This window comes from Entelurus aequoreus, linkage group LG05, assembly GCF_033978785.1.
Source record: "Entelurus aequoreus isolate RoL-2023_Sb linkage group LG05, RoL_Eaeq_v1.1, whole genome shotgun sequence".
NCBI classification, from domain to species: Eukaryota; Metazoa; Chordata; class Actinopteri; order Syngnathiformes; family Syngnathidae; genus Entelurus; species Entelurus aequoreus.
The window spans coordinates 3,048,514-3,070,296 of NC_084735.1; the positions used below are offsets into that span (position 1 = coordinate 3,048,514).

The 21,783-nt window shown below is 38.3% G+C and overlaps 1 protein-coding gene across 3 annotated transcripts in view; it reads left to right on the forward strand.

Moving 5' to 3' along the window:
* Positions 1-21,783, forward strand: part of LOC133650027 (glutamate receptor ionotropic, kainate 1-like) — a 73,926-nt gene that overhangs the window by 46,366 nt on the left and 5,777 nt on the right. For 2 of the 3 annotated variants that reach the window (XR_009826175.1, XM_062046779.1), the window contains exons 10-17: positions 1,926-2,042; positions 5,104-5,307; positions 5,373-5,596; positions 5,677-5,795; positions 9,476-9,693; positions 18,388-18,613; positions 20,215-20,465; positions 20,555-20,702. Coding sequence is in view for 2 of the 3 variants with exons in the window: in XM_062046779.1 (XP_061902763.1) it covers positions 1,926-2,042; positions 5,104-5,307; positions 5,373-5,596; positions 5,677-5,795; positions 9,476-9,693; positions 18,388-18,613; positions 20,215-20,465; positions 20,555-20,680 (1,485 nt within the window). In the remaining variant the exon portion in view is untranslated. Of the gene's footprint in view, positions 1-1,925; positions 2,043-5,103; positions 5,308-5,372; positions 5,597-5,676; positions 5,796-9,475; positions 9,694-18,387; positions 18,614-20,214; positions 20,466-20,554; positions 20,914-21,783 lie in introns of those variants that run through there. The other variant, XM_062046780.1, reaches the window with a different exon arrangement.

The following is a 21,783-nucleotide window of genomic DNA, read 5'->3' on the forward strand; positions in this document are numbered from 1 at the left end:
CCAAAAACCATAGGAGTCAAGTTTGACACCATGCCACGCCCACATCTTATAGTGTAGGCAAAAAATGTTCGCAATGTATCATCGCCTATATGTGTAGTATCTGTCATTTTAACCACAACTCATTTGGTCAAAGTCCCTAGGAGGAGTTCGTTAAATTAGGACCCCTTTTTTTTGCAGAAAAATGGCCAAAAACCATCAGAGCCAAGTTTGGCGCCGTGCCATGCCCACATCTTATGGCGTAGGCAATTTTTTTTCGCAATTTATCATCACCTATATGTGTAGTATCTGTCATTTTAACCACGACTCATTTGGTCAAAGTCCCTAGGAGGCGTACGTTAAATTAGGACCCCTTTTTTTTGCCGAAAAATGGCCAAAAACCATAGAAGCCAAGTTTGGCGCCGTGCCACGCCCACATCTTATGGCGTACGAAAAAAATGTTCGCAATGTATCATCACCTATATGTGTAGTATCTGAAATTTTAACCACGACTAATTTGGTCAAAGTCCCGAGGAGGAGTTCGTTAAATTAGGACCCCTTTTCTTTGCCGAAAAATGGCCAAAAACCATCGGAGCCAAGTTTGGCGCTGTGCCACGCCCACATCTTATGGCGTTCGAAAAAAATGTTGGCAATTTATCATCACCTATATGTGTAGTATCTGTCATTTTAACCATTACTCATTTGGTCAAAGTCCCGAGGAGGAGTTCGTTAAATTAGGACCCCTTTTCTTTGCCGAAAAATGGCCAAAAACCATAGGAGCCAAGTTTGGCGCCATGCCACGCCCACATATTATGACGTACGAAAAAAGTGTCCGAAATTTATCATCGCCTATATGTGTAGTATCTGTCATTTTAACCACGACTCATTTGGTCAAAGTCCCTAGGAGGAGTTCGTTAAATTAGGACCCCTTTTTTTTGCCGAAAAATGGCCAAAAACCATCGGAGCCAAGTTTGGCGCCATGCCACGCCCACATCTTATGGCGTACGAAAAAAATGTTCGCAATTTATCATCGCCTATATGTGTAGTATTTGTCATTTTAACCACGACTCATTTGGTCAAAGTCCCTAGGAGGAGTTCGTTAAATTAGGACCCCTATTTTTTGCCGAAAAATGGCCAAAAACCATCGGAGCCAAGTTTGGCGCCATGCCACGCCCACATCTTATGGCGTAGGAAAAAAAAGTTTGCAATTTATCATCACCTATATGTGTAGTATCTGTCATTTCAACCACGACTCATTTGGTCAAAGTTCCTAGGAGGAGTTTGTTAAAGTACGACCACTTTCTTTTTAGCCAAAAAATGGAATGACGAAAACCAAGATGGCCGAATTCCGGTTTGTTTTCAGGTATGGGTTTTTGAGACTTTTATGTGCGTCCCGTCATGGTAGACGTCTCCAGCCATCTTCGTGTCGGTACGTGAAACTGGTAGGAGGGGCTCGTTTTTTTCCCCCTCATTTTTAAAGTTGGCTAGTTTTGAATTTTCATTTTCGGGACCCCGAAAATATAAACATTTTCATGCCATACCCGATGCTACTTCACAAAATGTTTCGGACCTCAAATATCATCCCTCAGGAAATAAGACTTCCTGTCGAGGAAGTAGTTGAGAATGAAGAAGAGTCATGCTACAAAAGAAGGTCGTTTTCATCCAAAAATAGTCGAAAAACGGTAAAAAAAATGGCCTGGCCGTGTTTTAATGGAGTTTGGTGTACTTAAGTTCATGGCAGCGTTGCTCTTTAGCAGCGAGGGGATTAGCGGGTCCAGCAGCTGTCACATGTCTGATCCAGCGTGATGGCGAGTGTGCCAATGACTTGTCCTCACGTGACCCCGCCCCCCCCCCCCAGACCCCCTGACTTCCCGACCGATTGTGATGCCCTTTTCCCCGCGTGGCGTGTGCCGTGCGCCACATTTATAGCCGCTTTTGTGCCTTTTCAGATCGCCGCGTGGAACTCGTACAAAGGCATGAACCTCGTGGATAAACCCGGGCGGGAGAAGAACGCCAATGTGACCGACTCCCTCGCCAACAGAACGCTCATCGTCACCACCATCCTGGTGAGGATCACCACGACGGGGGAATATGGGTCGTCTTTATGCTTAAGGATCTGCATGCTAACAGTCAGCATGGGTCGGGTACCGAGTTGAATGACTCTGAGGTGTACGGTCGCAAAATTACTGGGGAAAAAAGTTAGCATGCTAAAGTTAGCATGGGTAATATACCAAGTTAAATGATTCCGAGGTGTACGGTGGCAAAATTTAGTGGGGAAAAGTTAGCATGCTAATGTTAGCATGCTAAAGTTAGCATGGGTCATATACCAAGTTACATGACTCTGAGGTGTACGGTGGCAAAATTTAGTGGGGAAAAGTTAGCACGCTAATGTTAGCGTGCTAACAGTTAGCATTTGTCAAGTACCAAGGTAAGTGACTCTAAAGGGTACAACTGGAAAATGTACGAAAAAAGTGCGCACGCTAATGAAGCATGCTAACAGTTAGCATGGGTCGAGGACCGAGTTGAATGACTCTTAGGTGTACGGTCACAAAATTACTGGAAAAAAAAAAGTTAGTATGCTAAAGTTAGCATGGGTCATGTACCAAGTTAGAATGACTCTGAGGTGTACGGTCGCAAAATTGCTGGAAAAAAAGAGTTAGTATGCTAAAGTTAGCATGGGTCATATACCAAGTTACATGACTCTTAGGTGTACGGTTGCAAAATTTAGTGGGAAAAAGTTAGCACGCCAATGTTAGCATGCTAACAGTTAGCATGGGTCGAGTACTGAGTTGAATGACTCTTAGGTGTACGGTCGTAAAATTACTGGAAAAAAAAAAAGTTAGCATGCTAAAGTTAGCATGGGCAAGTTAAAATGACTCTGAGGTGTACGGTCGCAAAATTGCTGGGAAAAAAGGGTTAGTGTGCTAAAGTTAGCATGGGTCATATACCAAGTTAAAAGACTCTGAGGTGTACGGTCGCAAAATTGCTGGAAAAAAAGATTGTAGCACGCTAATGTTAGAATGCTAACAGTTAGCATGTGTCAAGTCCAAAAGTTCAAATGACTCAGAAAATATATATGTGACTGAGGTTTTTCGGCTACAAAATTGGCAAAAAAAAAGTTAGCACGCTAATGTAGCTTGTGTCAGCGACCAAGTTATATGACTGAGGTGTACGGCTACAAGATTGGCTAAAAAAAAGTGAGCACGCTAATGTTAGAATGCTAAAAGTTAGCATGTGTCAAGTACCAAGTGAAATGATTCTGGAGGCTGCACAATTAGTGGAAAAAAGTTAGCATGCTAATGTTAGAATGCTAACAGTTAGCATGTGTCAAGTACCAAGGTAAATGACTCTGAAGGGTATGGCTGCAAAGTTTGTGAAAAAATAGTGTGCACGCTAATGTTAGCGTGCTAACAGTTAACATGTCGAGCACCAAATGAAATGATTCTGGAGAGGCTGCAAAATTGGTGGAAAAAAGTTAGCACGCTAATGTTAGAATGCTAACAGTTAGCATGTGTCAAGTACCAAGGTAAATAACTCTGAACGGTATGGCTGCAAAATTTCTGAAAAAATAGTGTGCACGCTAATGTTAGCATGCTAGCAGTTAACATGTCGAGTACCAAATGAAATGATTCTGGAGAGGCTGCAAAATTAGTGGAAAAAAGTTAGCACGCTAATGTTAGAATGCTAACAGTTAGCATGTGTCAAGTCCAAAAGTTAAAATGACTCAGAAAATATATATATGACTGAGGTTTTTCGGCTACAAAATTGGCAAAAAAAAAGTTAGCACGCTAATGTAACTTGAGTCAGCGACCGAGTTATATGACTAAGATGTACGGCTACAAAATTGGCTAAAAAAAAGTGAGCACGCTAATGTTAGAATGCCAAAAGTTAGCATGTGTCAAGTACCAAGTGAAATGATTCTGGAGGCTGCAAAATTAGTGGAAAAAAGTTAGCATGCTAATGTTAGTATGCTAACAGTTAGCATGTGTCAAGTACCAAGGTAAATAACTCTGAAGGGTATGGCTGCAAAATTTGTGAAAAAAAAGTGTGCATGCTAATGTTAGCGTGCTAATAGTTAACATGTCGAGTACCAAATGAAATAATTCTGGAGAGGCTGCAAAATTAGTGGAAAAAAAGTTAGCACGCTAATATTAGAATGCTAACAGTTAGCATGTGTCAAGTACCAAGTGAAATGATTCTGGAGAGGCTGCAAAATTAGTGGAAAAAAAGTTAGCACGCTAATATTAGAATGCTAACAGTTAGCATGTGTCAAGTACAAAAGTTAAAATGACTCAGAAAATATATATATGACTGAGGTTTTTCGGCTACAAAATTGGCAAAAAAAAAGTTAGCACGCTAATGTAGCTTGTGTCAGCAACCGAGCTAAAGGTGTACGGCTACAAAATTGGCTAAAAAAAGTTAGCACGTTAATGTTAGAATGCTAACAGTTAGCATGTGTCAAGTACCAAGGTAAATGACTCTGAAGGGTATGGATACAAAATGTGTGAAAAATAGTGTGCACGCTAATGTTAGCGTGCTAATAGTTAACATGTCGAGTACCAAATGAAACAATTCTGGAGAGGCTGCAAAATTAGTGGAAAAAAAGTTAGCACGCTAATATTAGAATGCTAACAGTTAGCATGTGTCAAGTCCAAAAGTTAAAATGACTCAGAAAATATATATATGACTGAGGTTTTTCGGCTACAGAATTCAATCAATCAATCAATCAATCAATCAATGTTTATTTATATAGCCCTAAATCACTAGTGTCTCAAAGGGCTGTACAAGCCACAACGACATCCTCGGTGTCGAGTGGGTCTGACATAATATTGTGAAAGTCCAACACATCAGCGAAAGTCCAGTCCATGGTGGGGCCAGCGGGAACCATCCCGAGTGGAGACGGGTCAGCAGCGTAGAGATGTCCCCATCTGATGGACAGGCTAGCGGTCCACCCCGGAGCAGAGTAGAAAAGAAAAGAAAAGAAACGGCAGATCAACTGGTCTAAAAAGGGAGTCTATTTAAAGGCTAGAGTATACAAATGAGTTTTAAGATGAGACTTAAATGCTTCTACTGAGGTAGAATTGTCTAAGAAAGTTAGCATGCTAATGTTAGCATCTATGGCTGCAGGAGAACCCGTACGTGATGCACAAGAAGTCGGACAAGGATCTGTCCGGCAACGACCGCTTCGAAGGATACTGCCTGGACCTCCTCAAGGAGCTCTCCAACATCCTGGGCTTCACCTACGAAGTCCGCCTGGTGGCCGACGGCAAGTACGGCGCCCAGAACGACAAGGGGGTCTGGAACGGCATGGTCCGCGAGCTCATCGACCACGTGAGTCTTCCTCGTCGTCGTCACCTCGGTCTTCGTCCGCCCGCGCCCACCTGGTCCTCCCGCAGGTGGCCGACCTGGCGGTGGCGCCGCTGACCATCACGTACGTGCGCGAGAAGGTCATCGACTTCTCCAAGCCCTTCATGACGCTGGGCATCAGCATTCTCTACCGCAAACCCAACGGCACCAACCCGGGCGTCTTCTCCTTCCTCAACCCGCTGTCCCCCGACATCTGGATGTACGTGCTGCTGGCCTGCACCGGGGTCAGCTGCGTGCTCTTCGTCATCGCCAGGTAGCGACACACCACCTGGTGGGGTGGACACACCACGCTGCGGGGTGGACTCTCCCGTCTGAGGCTGTTGTTCCCCGCAGGTTCACGCCGTACGAGTGGTACAACCCGCACCCGTGCAACCCGTCCTCCACGTTGATCCAGAACAACTTCACTCTGCTCAACAGCTTCTGGTTTGGTGTGGGTGCCCTCATGCGTCAAGGTAGTCTTTTTAAAAAAAAAATTTTTTTAATTTTATTTTATTTTTATTTAAAAAAAAAAAAAAATTGTATTATTTTTTTTTACATTTGTCTATTGATTTTCAGACACAAATTGACACAAGTTGTCCAACAACTATTTTTTTGTTTTTTTCCCTCTCTCTGTCACCTGTGCTAATTTAGTCCAACACAGGTGTCCAAAAAGTAGGCATTTACAGCCAAAAATACTATTACAAAAAAAAAAAAAAAAAAAACTTAAAAAAGTGGAATAAAAGAGCAAACAGGTGAAATGTAACGCGGGAAAAAAATTGCGATTTTGACTCTAATAACACAAAGCTGCCGGTTTTTTTTCTTTAAAACAATCTTTGCTTAAAAAATAATAATCAATCAAAATTAATGTTGTTATGAATTATTGACATATTTAAGTCTCCAATTACTTCACATCAAATATTACACTTTGAATTATTTATTTGGAAAAATATTGCAGATTTTTCCATTTTCTATGGCAAAAAAGGCATAAAACAAACAAAACATTCAAACTTATAATGTCCATCTAGAGATTTAGGTGTTGAAAGTAAATAAAATAAAAATAATGCATGACTTATTTTAACACTTTTATTGTATGTGAACATTTTAGTGAGATTATAAAACCCCCCAAAACTGACATTGCTAAAAAAATAATAATGAATCAAAATTAATGTTGTTATGAATTATTGACATAATTAAGGCTCCAATTACTTCACATCAAATATTACACTTTGAATTATTTATTTGGAAAAATATTGCAGATTTTTCCATTTTCTATGGCAAAAAAGGCATAAAACAAACAAAACATTCAAATTTATAATGTCCATCTAGAGATTTAGGTGTTGAAAGTAAATAAATAAAAATAATGCATGACTTATTTGAACACTTTTATTGTATGTGAACATTTTAGTGGGATTATAAAACCCCCCAAAAACTGACATTGCTAAAAAAAAAAAAAAAGAATCAAAATTAATGTTGTTATGAATTATTGACATATTGAAGGCTCCAATTACTTCACATCAAATATTACACTTTGAATTATTTATTTGGAAAAATATTGCAGATTTTTCCATTTTCTATGGCAAAAAAGGCATAAAACAAACAAAACATTCAAACTTATAATGTCCATCTAGAGATTTAGGTGTTGAAAGTAAATAAAATAAAAATAATGCATGACTTATTTTAACACTTTTATTGTATGTGAACATTTTAGTGAGATTATAAAACCCCCCAAAACTGACATTGCTAAAAAAATAATAATGAATCAAAATTAACGTTGTTATGAATTGTTGACATAATTAAGGCTCCAATTACTTCACATCAAATATTACACTTTGAATTATTTATTTGGAAAAATATTGCAGATTTTTCCATTTTCTATGGCAAAAAAGGCATAAAACAAACAAAAAATTCAAACTTATAATGTCCATCTAGAGATTTAGGTGTTGAAAGTAAATAAATCAAAATAATGCATGACTTATTTTAACACTTTTATTGTATGTGAACATTTTAGTGGGATTATAAAACCCACCCAAAAACTGACATTGCTATATAAAAAAAAAAATGAATCAAAATCAATGTTGTTATGAATTATTGACATAATTAAGTCTCCAATTACTTCACATCAAATATTACACTTTGAATTATTTATTTGGAAAAATATTGCAGATTTTTCCATTTTCTATGGCAAAAAAGGCATAAAACAAACAAAACATTCAAACTTATAATGTCCATCTAGAGATTTAGGTGTTGAAAGTAAATAAATCAAAATAATGCATGACTTATTTTAACACTTTTATTGTATGTGAACATTTTAGTGGGATTATAAAACCCCCCCAAAAACTGACATTGCTAAAAAAGAAAAAAAAGAATCACAATTAATGTTGTTATGAATTATTGACATATTTAAGGCTCCAATTACTTCACATCAAATATTACACTTTGAATTATTTATTTGGAAAAATATTGCAGATTTTTCCATTTTCCATGGCAAAAAAGGCATAAAACAAACAAAACATTCAAACTTATAATGTCCATCTAGAGATTTAGGTGTTGAAAGTAAATAAATAAAAATAATGCATGACTTATTTTAACACTTTTATTGTATGTGAACATTTTAGTGGGATTATAAAACCCACCCAAAAACTGACATTGCTAAAAAAAAAAATAATGAATCAAAATCAATGTTGTTATGAATTATTGACATAATTAAGTCTCCAATTACTTCACATCAAATATTACACTTTGAATTATTTATTTGGAAAAATATTGCAGATTTTTCCATTTTCTATGACAAAAAAGGCATAAAACAAACAAAACAAAAAACATTCAAACTTATAATGTCCATCTAGAGATTTAGGTGTTGAAAGTAAATAAATAAAAATAAAATTTTAGTGAGATTATAAAACCCCCCAAAAACTGACATTGCTAAAAAAATAATAATGAATCAAAATTAATGTTGTTATGAATTATTGACATATTTAAGGCTCCAATTACTTCACATCAAATATTACACTTTAAAATATTTAATGTGAAAAATGTTGTGTGTTCGCTATAAAAAACAGTTTTCTATGACAATAAAGGCATACAACAAAGAAAACAAAAACATTAAAACTTATAATTGACAGATTTTCAAAGTGGAATATTACATGTGAAGTAATTGGAGCCTCGAATAGGTCAAATATTCATAACTTTGTTTTTGATTCAATATTATTTTGGAATATTTGCTTAAAAATGAATGAGTCAAAATCAATATATTTTTTTTCAATGAATTATTGACATATTTAAGGCTCCAAAAACTTTGAATGGGAACCTTTTGGGTCCCTGAACATTTCAACAGTTTTTGCCATGAAAAACAAGTTTTGACTAAACGGGCATGGAACACAAAAAAAAACCGTTATAAAGAAAAGATGCCATGAAACATTTAAAAAAGTAAACCTTATATCAAGAGATAGATCTGAAGTTGAAAAAAAAAATATATAGTATTGTTTTTGAAAATAATACATATCAAAATGGCCGCCGCATGCTTTTGATTCTTCAGTTTTTCAGTGGAAAAGCTTTGGACACAACCTGCTTTAACTAATGAACATTGTGGATTTGTTTAGCCTTTGATTACAACATTAGTCATTTAAAAGAGGAACTTAGTGCGTTACTATTTGTAGTTGCTTTTTATCCATGATTTAACTATGTTTACATCTGAATGCTAAAGCCTGCTAAAGGGTTGAAGCTAGCTCAAACGGCTAACTTCAGCTAACTTGTTGTTTCTGTCTAAACTGTGCCACTAACTCTTAAATGTTTCACAAGAAGTATTATTTGTAACTATGGATATCATCAGGGGAAAACAGCAATAATTACAGTTAGCAGCTAATGCTAGCTAGCGAGATTTAGCCAAATGCTAACTGCTGCAATAACTACAGTTAGCAGCTAATGCTAGCTAGTGAGATTTAGCCAAATGCTAACTGCTGCAATAACTACAGTTAGCAGCTAATGCTAGCTAGCGAGATTTAGCCAAATGCTAACTGCTGCAAGCTAATGTCATCATTTCAAAAAGTGCTATTTTAACTTCTTAAATGCTACGCAATGCAAAGATATTGAAATAGTGCTAACTAGCAAGGCAAGTGGACCACAACCAACCTGACGCCGTGTTGTTGTGTGCCAGGCTCCGAGCTCATGCCCAAGGCCCTCTCCACGCGCATCGTGGGGGGCATCTGGTGGTTCTTCACCCTGATCATCATCTCCTCCTACACGGCCAACCTGGCCGCCTTCCTCACGGTGGAGAGAATGGACGCGCCCATCGACTCGGCCGACGACCTGGCCAAGCAGACCAGGATCGAGTACGGCGCCGTGAGGGACGGCTCCACCATGACCTTCTTCAAGGTGGGCTCCCGTTTGTTGTCGCTATGGATACTGACACATACGCACGCGCCGCCCACTTCATTAGGTACACAATCTATACATCCATTTTCCTCCGCTTATCCGAGGTCGGGTAGCGGGGGCAGCAGCCTAAGCAGGGAAGCCCAGACTTCCCTCTCCCCAGCCACTTCGTCAAGCTCCTCCCAGGGGATCCCGATCCCGAGGCGTTCCCAGGCCAGCCGGGAGACATAGTCTTCCCAACGTGTCCTGGGTCTTACCCTAAAACAACCTCAAGTGATGTGTCGGGCCACTCTAAATGACGTGGCGGGTGACAATAAATGGTATGGTCGGCCAATTAGTAAATGATGTGGCAGGGCATTTTAAATGATGTGGTGAGTTAGCTTAAATGAAGTTGCGGGCCACTCTAAATTATGTGGCTGGTGACAATAAATGGTCACCCGCCAATTAAGGGCGAGAGCCCTTAATTGAAGTGGCGGGCCATTTTAAGTGATGTGGCGGGTTAGCTTAAATGAAGTGGCGGGCCACTCTAAATGATGTGGCGGGTGACAATAAATGGTATGGTCGGCCAATTAGTAAATGATGTGGCGAGAGCCCTTAATTGATGTGGCAGGGCATTTTAAATGATGTGGTGAGTTAGCTTAAATGAAGTGGCGGGCCACTCTAAATGATGTGGCTGGTGACAATAAATGGTCACCCGCCAATTAAGGGCGAGAGCCCTTAATTGAAGTGGCGGGCCATTTTAAGTGATGTGGCGGGTTAGCTTAAATGAAGTGGCGGGCCACTTTAAATGAAGTGGCGGGTGACAATGAATGGTATGGTCGGCCAATTAGTAAATGATGTGGCGAGAGCCCTTAATTGATGTGGCGGGTTAGCTTAAATGAAGTGGCGGGTGACAATAAATGGTATGGTCGGCCAATTAGTAAATGACGTGGCGAGAGCCCTTAATTGATGTGGCGGGTTAGCTTAAATGAAGTGGCGGGTGACAATAAATGGTATGGTCGGCCAATTTGTAAATGATGTGGCGAGAGCCCTTAATTGAAGTGGCGGGCCATTTTAAGTGATGTGGCGGGTTAGCTTAAATGAAGTGGCGGGCCACTTTAAATGATGTAGCGGGTGACAATAAATGATATGGTCGGCCAATTAGTAAATGATGTGGCGAGAGCCCTTAATTGATGTGGCGGGTTAGCTTAAATGAAGTGGCGGGTGACAATAAAGGGTATGGTTGGCCAATTTGTAAATGATGTGGCGAGAGCCCTTAATTGAAGTGGCGGGCCATTTTAAGTGATGTGGCGGGTTAGCTTAAATGAAGTGGCGGGCCACTTTAAATGATGTAGCGGGTGACAATAAATGATATGGTCGGCCAATTAGTAAATGATGTGGCGAGAGCCCTTAATTGATGTGGCGGGTTAGCTTAAATGAAGTGGCGGGTGACAATAAAGGGTATGGTTGGCCAATTTGTAAATGATGTGGCGAGAGCCCTTAATTGAAGTGGCGGGCCATTTTAAGTGATGTGGCGGGTTAGCTTAAATGAAGTGGCGGGCCACTTTAAATGATGTAGCGGGTGACAATAAATGATATGGTCGGCCAATTAGTAAATGATGTGGCGAGAGCCCTTAATTGAAGTGGCGGGCCATTTTAAGTGATGTGGCGGGTTATCTTAAATGAAGTGGCGGGCCACTCTAAATGACGTAGCGGGTGACAATAAATGATATGGTCGGCCAATTAGTAAATGATGTGGCGAGAGCCCTTAATTGATGTGGCGGGGCATTTTAAATGATGTGGCGGGTTAGCTTAAATGAAGTAGCGGGCCACTCTAAATGATGTGGCGGGTGACAATAAATGGTATGGTCGGCCAATTAGTAAATGATGTGGCGAGAGCCCTTAATTGATGTGGCGGGGCATTTTAAGTGATGTGGCGGGTTAGCTTAAATGAAGTGGTGGGCCACTCTAAATGACGTGGCGGGTGACAATAAATGGTCACCCGCCAATTAAGGGCGAGAGCCCTTAATTGAAGTGGCGGGCCATTTTAAGTGATGTGGCGGGTTAGCTTAAATGAAGTGGCGGGCCACTTTAAATGATGTAGCGGGTGACAATAAATGATATGGTCGGCCAATTAGTAAATGATGTGGCGAGAGCCCTTAATTGATGTGGCGGGTTAGCTTAAATGAAGTGGTGGGTGACAATAAATGGTATGGTCGGCCAATTAGTAAATGATGTGGCGAGAGCCCTTAATTGAAGTGGCGGGCCATTTTAAGTGATGTGGCGGGTTAGCTTAAATGAAGTGGCGGGCCAATTTAAATGATGTGGCGGGTGACAATAAATGGTATGGTCGGCCAATTAGTGAATGATATGGCGAGAGCCCTTAATTGATGTGGCGGGGCATTTTAATTGAAGTGGCGAGTTAGCTTAAATGAAGTGGTGGGCCACACTAAATGACGTGGCGGGTGACAATAAATGGTCACCCGCCAATTAAGGGCGAGAGCCCTTAATTGAAGTGGCGGGCCATTTTAAGTGATGTGGCGGGTTAGCTTAAATGAAGTGGCGGGCCACTTTAAATGATGTAGCGGGTGACAATAAATGATATGGTCGGCCAATTAGTAAATGATGTGGCAAGAGCCCTTAATTGAAGTGGCGGGCCATTTTAATTGATGTGCCGGGTTAGCTTAAATGAAGTGGCGGGCCAATTTAAATGATGTAACGGGTGACGATAAATGATATGGTCGGCCAATTAGTAAATGATGTGGCAAGAGCCCTTAATTGATGTGGCGGGTTAGTTTAAATAATAATAATAATAATAATAATGGATTAGATTTTATATCGCAAGTGGCGGGCCACTTTAAATGATGTTGCGGGCTAATTTACAGTACATGATATAGCAGGTTAGTTTAAATGAAGTGGCGGGCCACATTAAATGATGTAGCGGGCTAATTTACAGTACATGATGTAGCAGGTTAGTTTAAATGAAGTGGCGGGCCACATTAAATGATGTAGCGGGCTAATTTACAGTACATGATGTAGCAGGTTAGTTTAAATGAAGTGGCGGGCCACATTAAATGATGTAGCGGGCTAATTTACAGTACATGATGTAGCAGGTTAGTTTAAATGAAGTGGCGGGCCACATTAAATGATGTAGCGGGCTAATTTACAGTACATGATGTAGCAGGTTAGTTTAAATGAAGTGGCAGGCCACTTTAGATTATTTGCCAGGCAACGATAAATGATGTGGCCGGCCAGTTAATAAATGATATGGCAAGCCACTTGAATTGAGGTGGCAGGCTACATTATATGACGTGGTGGGTCACTTTAAATGATGTGGCGGGCTACTTTAAGTGATGTGGCGGGCCAATTTAAATGAGGTGGCGGGCCACCTTATGTAATCTACCAGGCGACCACAATAAAAATATGGCCTAGCCAATCATTAAATGACGTGGTGAGCCACTCTAATAGTTGTGGTGGGTCAATTTAAATGATGTGGCCGGTTAGTTTAAATGAACCGGTGGGCCACATAAAATGGTGTGCCAAATGATGTGGCGTGCTGCTTTAAGTGATGTGTCGCAGGCAACAATAAATCATTTGGCGGGCCACCTTATATAATGTACCTGGCAACGACGATAAAAATCTGGCCTGGCCAATTGATAAATGACGTGGTAAGCCACTCTAATAGTTGTGGTGGGTCAATTTAAATAATGTGACGGGTTATCTTAAATGAAGCGGGTTAGCTTCATTAAATGATATGGCGGGCCTGGCCAATTAGTAAATTACGTGGCAGCCACATTAATTGATGTGGCAGGTCATGTTAAATGATGTGGAAGGCCACTTGAAATTATGTGGTTGGCCAATTAATAAATTATTTGGTGGGTTATCTTGAATGAAATATCAGGCCAATTAAATGATTCGGCGGACAATGTAAAATGATGTGGCAGGCCACATGAAATGATGGGGTTGGCCAAGTAATAAATGATGTGGCGGACCGCGTCAAATGATGTCACGAGCCACATTGAATCATGGGGTGGACCACCTCAAATGATGTGGCAGGCGATAATAAATTATCTGGCCAGCCAATTAGTAAATTATTTGGCGGGTTAGCGTAAATGAAATGGCAGGCCACAATAAAATATGTGGCGGACCACGTTAAATGATGTGCCAGGTCACATTAAATGATGTGCCAGGCCACATTACATGATGCGCTTGGCCAATTATTAAATGATGTGGCAGACCGTTTCAAATGATGTCACGAGCCACATTTAATCATGGGGTGGGCCACATTAAATTATGTGGCAGACCGCTTCAAATTATGTCACGAGCCACATTGAATCATGGGGTGGGCCACCTCAAATGATGTGGCAGGCGATAATAAATGATCTGGCCGGCCAATTAGTAAATTATGTGGCGGGTTAGCGTAAATGAAATGGCAGGCCACAATAAAATATGTGGCGGACCACGTTAAATAATGTGCCAGGTCACATTAAATGATGTGCCAGGCCACAATAAATGATGCGCTTGGCCAATTATTAAATGATGTGGCAGACTGCGTCAAATGATGTCACGAGCCACATTGAATCATGGGGTGGGCCACCTCAAATGATGTGGCAGGCGATAATAAATGATCTGGCCGGCCAATTAGTAAATTATTTGGCGGGTTAGCGTAAATGATATGGCAGGCCACGATCAAATATGTGGCGGACCACGTTAAATGATGTGCCAGGTCACATTAAATGATGTGCCAGGCCACATTAAATTAATAAATTACGTGGCAAACCACCTTAATTGAGGTGGCGGGCCGCCTTAGATGATATGTCTGGCAACGATAAATACTGTGGCCGGTCAATTAATAAATGATGTGGCAAACCACATTAATTGAAGTGACAGGCCACCTCAAATTTGACACCCGTGCTTGGCAGTGTGATCAGACACATGACCCCGAGGTGATTCCAACACGCAACCTTCTGATCCGGACCTCGCGTCCTTCCCCCGGCGCCACGTCTCGGCAGGGGCGACCTGCGCCGGGCTTCATCCTGGCAGATTGCAGCCTGGGATTACGAGCGCCCGGATAAGAAGACGGCCTCTGTTTGATGGCTCCAACAAATTGAATCAGCCGGATTAGATTTAGAGCACAGCTGCCCCCGTTTGGTCTGACTTAACGTTCACACACACACACACACACACACACACACACACACACACACACACACACACACACACACACACACACACACACACACACACACACACACACACACACACACACACACACACACACACACACACACACACACACACACATACATGTCTTGCCTACTTTGTGTGGACCCACGTTTAGTTAGTAGGTTGTGAGGGCCCCCCTTTCCACTATAGCTAGAATGATGAAAAATATATATCTAGCCCTAGATGGGAGTAGAGAGTTGCAACTAGGGATGTCCGATAATGGCTTTTCGCCGATATCCGATATTCCGATATTGTCCAACTCTTTAATTACCGATACCGATATCAACCGATATATGCAGTCGTTGAATTAACACATTATTATGCCTAATTTGGACAACCAGGTATGGTGAAGATAAGGTACTTTTTAAAAAAATTAATAAAATAAGATAAATAAATTAAAAACATTTTCTTGAATAAAAAAGAAAGTAAAACAATATAAAAACAGTTACATAGAAACTAGTAATGAATGAAAATGAGTAAAATGAAGTGTTAAAGGTTAGTACTATTAGTGGAGCAGCAGCACGCACAATCATGTGTGCTTACGGACTGTATCCCTTGCAGACTGTATTGATATATATTGATATATAATGTAGGAAGCAGAATATTAATAACAGAAAGAAACAACCCTTTTGTGTGAATGAGTGTAAATGGGGGAGGGAGGTTTTTTGGGGTTGGAGCACTAATTGTAAGTGTATCTTGTGTTTTTTATGTTGATTTAAAAAAATTAAAAACAAAAAAAACAAAAAAAAACGATACCGATAATATTTTTTTTGGGTTGGTGCACTAATCGTAAGTGTATCTTGTGTTTTTTATGTTGATTTAATTAAAAAATTTTAAAAAATTTAAAAAAACGATGCCGATAATATTTTTTTGGGGTTGGTGCACTAATCGTAAGTGTATCTTGTGTTTTTTATGTTGATTTAAAAAAATAAAAAATAAAAACATTTTAAAAAAACGATACCGATAATATTTTTTTTGGGTTGGTGCACTAATCGTAAGTGTATCTTGTGTTTTTTATGTTGATTTAATTAAAAAAATTAAAAAAAATGTAAAAAAACGATACCGATAATATTTTTTTTGGGTTGGTGCACTAATCGTAAGTGTATCTTGTGTTTTTTATGTTGATTTAAAAAAATAAAAAATAAAAACATTTTAAAAAAACGATACCGATAATATTTTTTTTGGGTTGGTGCACTAATCGTAAGTGTATCTTGTGTTTTTTTATGTTGATTTAATAAAAAAATTTAAAACAAAAAACGATACCGATAATATTTTTTTTGGGTTGGTGCACTAATCGTAAGTGTATCTTGTGTTTTTTATGTTGATTTAAAAAAATAAAAAATAAAAACATTTTAAAAAAACGATACCGATAATATTTTTTTTGGGTTGGTGCACTAATCGTAAGTGTATCTTGTGTTTTTTTATGTTGATTTAATAAAAAAATTTAAAACAAAAAACGATACCGATAATATTTTTTTTGGGTTGGTGCACTAATCGTAAGTGTATCTTGTGTTTTTTATGTTGATTTAATTAAAAAATTTAATTAAAAAAAAACAAAACGATACCGATAATATTTTTTTTGGGTTGGTGCACTAATCGTAAGTGTATCTTATGTTTTTTATGTTGATTTAAAAAAATTAAAAAAAACAAAAACAAAACAAAACGATACCGATAATATTTTTTTTGGGTTGGTGCACTAATCGTAAGTGTATCTTGTGTTTTTTATGTTGATTTAAATTTTTTTTTTTTTAAAAACAAAAAAAAAAACCGATACCGATAATATTTTTTTTGGGTTGGTGCACTAATCGTAAGTGTATCTTGTGTTTTTTATGTTGATTTAATTAAAAAATTTAAAACAATTTAAAAAAAAACGATACCGATAATATTTTTTTTGGGTTGGTGCACTAATCGTAAGTGTATCTTGTGTTTTTTATGTTGATTTAATTAAAAAAATTTAAAAAATTTAAAAAAAAAACGATACCGATAATATTTTTTTTGGGTTGGTGCACTAATCGTAAGTGTATCTTGTGTTTTTTATGTTGATTTAAAAAAATAAAAAAAATAAAAATAAAAAAAAAAACGATACCGATAATATTTTTTTTGGGTTGGTGCACTAATCGTAAGTGTATCTTGTGTTTTTTTATGTTGATTTAATAAAAAAATTTAAAAAAAATAATTTAAAAAAAAACCATACCGATAATATTTTTTTTGGGTTGGTGCACTAATCGTAAGTGTATCTTGTGTTTTTTATGTTGATTTAATTAAAAAATTTAAAACAATTTTAAAAAAACGATACCGATAATATTTTTTTTGGGTTGGTGCACTAATCGTAAGTGTATCTTGTGTTTTTTATGTTGATTTAATTAAAAAATTTAAATTTAAAAAAAAAAAAACGATACCGATAATATTTTTTTTGGGTTGGTGCACTAATCGTAAGTGTATCTTGTGTTTTTTATGTTGATTTAATTAAAAAATTAAATTTAAAAAAAACAAAACGATACAGATAATATTTCTTTTGGGTTGGTGCACTAATCGTAAGTGTATCTTGTGTTTTTATGTTGATTTAATTAAAAAATTTAAAAAAAAACAAAAAAAAACGATACCGATAATATTTTTTTTGGGTTGGTGCACTAATCGTAAGTGTATCTTGTGTTTTTTATGTTGATTTAATTAAAAAATTTAATTAAAAAAAAAAAAAACGATACCGATAATATTTTTTTTGGGTTGGTGCACTAATCGTAAGTGTATCTTGTGTTTTTTATGTTGATTTAAAAAAAAAAAAAAAAAAAATTAAAAAAAAAAAACGATACCGATAATATTTTTTTTGGGTTGGTGCACTAATCGTAAGTGTATCTTGTGTTTTTTTATGTTGATTTAATAAAAATTTTTTTACAAATAATTTTAAAAAAAACCATACCGATAATATTTTTTTTGGGTTGGTGCACTAATCGTAAGTGTATCTTGTGTTTTTTATGTTGATTTAATTAAAAAATTAAATTAAAAAAAACAAAAAACGATACCGATATTTTTTTTGGGTTGGTGCACTAATCGTAAGTGTATCTTGTGTTTTTTATGTTGATTTAATAAAAAAAAAAAAAAAAAAAAAAAACAATACCGATAATAAAAAAAAACGATACCAATAATTACATTTTAAAACATTTATCGGACATCCCTAGTTGCAACCTCACTTCAGAATGCAAAACACACAAATTAAAAAAAATATTTTACTTCTGTAGTTGTGAGGACCAGGCAAATGTCCTCACAAGTCAAAAGATCCTCACAGAAAGGTGGTCTATCAAGTGTATGTCCACACAAGGACGGTGAGACAAGTGCACACACACACACACACACACACACACACACACACACACACACACACACACACACACACACACACACACACACACACACACACACACACACACACACACACACACACACACACACACACACACACACACACACACACTCATGTTTTTATGTGTGTGGCAGAAATCCAAGATCTCCACCTACGAGAAGATGTGGGCCTTCATGAGCAGCAGGAAGACCACGGCCCTGGTCAAGAACAACCGGGAGGGCATCACCCGCGTGCTCACCACCGACTACGCCATGCTGATGGAGTCCACCAGCATCGAGTACATCAGCCAGAGGAACTGTAACCTCACGCAGATCGGAGGACTCATCGACTCCAAGGGCTACGGCGTGGGGACGCCAATAGGTGAGAGAAGTGACAACAGTTCTTGAAAAGTCTTTTCAGGGACAACTACGGACCGATTGAGTCAATTATTGACTAAAACCTGCGTCCAAAGTAGGGATGGGTCCACATTTGAACCGATACGGCACCAATTCCCCAATTTTGGTGCCATTTTCAGTGATAAATAGCATCATTGTCTATAAAATTGTCATAAGTACACCTCTGCATAACATTGCATTCTTATTAAGTGTAAGAAAACACACCGGTCTTTCCTCGCCTTCTTCAGTTACGCCGAGCGCTACGTACGCTTCGCCGTATTCTAGTACGGAAAAACAAAAGCACGCCTCCACCGTGCCCCCCGCCCCGGCATCGAACCGTCACCCTCGCTATTTGAGAAGGACTGTGCGACGACAAGTTGCAGTTGCGGTTTCAAATCCAAGACGTGAGATGGTGGTGGTGTACCGTTTATGTTGTGTTGGCTATTTAGTTCAGTCTTGTGTTGCGCCCTACAAAACGTACATACTCTAAGTATTGTACTTATGACACACCAGTTATTTGATTGTAACGTCCATCCTAGTCGTAGTTTTTATCAGCAAATTTGAAGGTGTTGAAATCGCCATGTAAAATCGCTAATGCTAATCAGTAGCCTGTCTATGGGAAAGCCAATGTATATTAGCATCAAGCTAGCGCGGATTCGGAAAAGCGTTTCTTGGTTAGCATTGAAAATTGAAACCGGGCGTGTAACGTCTATCTTTGTTGGATTTGTGGAGAATTTTTATTTTTTTACTTTTATATATATATATATATATATATATATATATATATATATATATATATATATATATATATATATATATATATATATATATATATATATATATATATATATATATATATATATATATATAATATTTTTTTAAATTTTATTTATATTTTGCAGCTTGAATTTATTTTATTTTGTTTTTTATCGTTGTAGTATGTTTTTTCTTCTGCGATATAAATCCCCCTGGGTCTGAAATAAAAAATAAAACATTACTAATGATTAGTTGTAGTTTTTGTCAACAAATTTGGAGGTGTTGAAATCGCCATGTAAAATCGCTAATGCTAACCAGTAGCATGTCTATGGGAAAGCCAATGTATATTAGCATCAAGCTAGCGCAGTTTCGGAAAAGCGTTTCTTGGTCGGCATTGAAAATTTAAACCGGGCGTGTAACGTCTATCTTTGTTGGATTTGTGGAGTGTTTATATATATATATATATATATATATATATATATATATATATATATATATATATATATATATATATATATATATATATATATATATATATATATATATATATATATATATATACTGTATATACAAAATTTGTATTTATTTTATTTATATTTTGCTGTTTGAATTTCTTTTATTAGTTTTTTATCATTCTGTGATATGGAACCCCCCAGGGATGCTAATCAGTAGCATGTCTATGGGGAAAGCCATTGTATATTAGCATCAAGCTAGCGCAGTTCCGGGAAAAGCGTTTCTTGGTGGGCGTTGAAAATTGAAACCGGGGCGTGACATCCGGATTCGGCACCCATCCCTAGTCCCAAGGCGTGACCTCCCGCTCATATGGTCCAGGTTCTCCGTACCGGGACAAGGTGACCATCGCCATCCTGCAGCTCCAGGAGGAGGGTAAGCTGCACATGATGAAGGAGAAGTGGTGGCGAGGCAACGGTTGCCCGGAGGAGGACAACAAGGAGGCCAACGCTTTGGGCGTGGAGAACATCGGCGGCATCTTCATCGTGCTGGCCGCCGGCCTGGTCCTCTCCGTGTTCGTGGCCATCGGCGAGTTCATCTACAAAGCTCGCCGGAACGCCGACATCGAGGAGGTGAGGCGGGCGGGGGCGTGGCGACAGGAAGTGGCGGCATTAACCGCGTCTTTCTCCTCCTTTGTTTGTGTGTCTCTGCATGCTGCCAGGCCTTTTGTTTCTTTTACGGGGTGCAGTCCCGACAGTTTCAGCGGCGCGGCTCCGCCTCCTCCTCGGGCACTTCCTTGTCCACTGACCTGGAGAGCGGCAGGCTGCTCGGCGATGACACTGAGTAACCATGGCAACTGTAGATGATAGGTTTGTCCAACCTAAGCAGGTCTTCTGATCTTTTCCCCCCCAAACTCCCTTTGGACCTGATCCTGTTGACCTTTCACCCTGCTTTCCTTGGACACACACACACACACACACACACACACACACACACACACACACACACACACACACACACACACACACACACACACACACACACACACACACACACACACACACACACACATTTGTGTATTTCTTACCTTCTTGAGACCCTCCGAAATAATGCCTCCCTCTTTAGGACCAGCCTTTCTAGATATATAAAGAAGTGTATTTACAACATTAATAATATATTCAAACTATGCAAATATAAAAAAGCCTGTTGTGAAAAATGTGTTGGAATCTCACAGGAAAAAAGGTCACAATTTCACAGGAAAAACGTAGAATTTTGTCAGTGTCATAATAAAAGTCGTCGTTTTAATCTGCGCAAGTCGAAATTTTGACAAGGAAAACGGAAAATTCAATCCAATCCGATCCACTTTATTTGTGTAGCACATTTACACAACAGAAATGTTTCCAAAGTGCTGCACAACAATATTAAAAACAATATTCAAATATTATCCTTAGCTCCACCAATGACTGAATAAAAACCAAAAAAATTAAAAATAAATACAAAACCAATATAAAAATAAATATGATTATAAACGATTTTAAAGGGTAAAACTAGGGATGTCCGATAATATCGGCCTGCCGATATTATCGGCCGATAAATGTGTTAAAATGTAATATCGGAAATTATCGGTATCGTTTTTTTTATTATCGGTATCGGTTTATTTTATTTATTTTTTTAATTTTTATTAAATCAACATAAAAAACACAAGATACACTTACAATTAATGCACCAACCCAAAAGGGTTGTTTCTTTCTTTCTTGGCCGATAAATGTGTTAAAATGTAATATCGGAAATTATCGGTATCGTTTTTTTTTATTATCAGTATCGGTTTATTTGATTTATTTATTTTTATTTTTATTAAATCAACATAAAAAACACAAGATACACTTACAATTAATGCACCAACCCAAAAGGGTTGTTTCTTTCTATTATTAATATTCTGCTTCCTACATT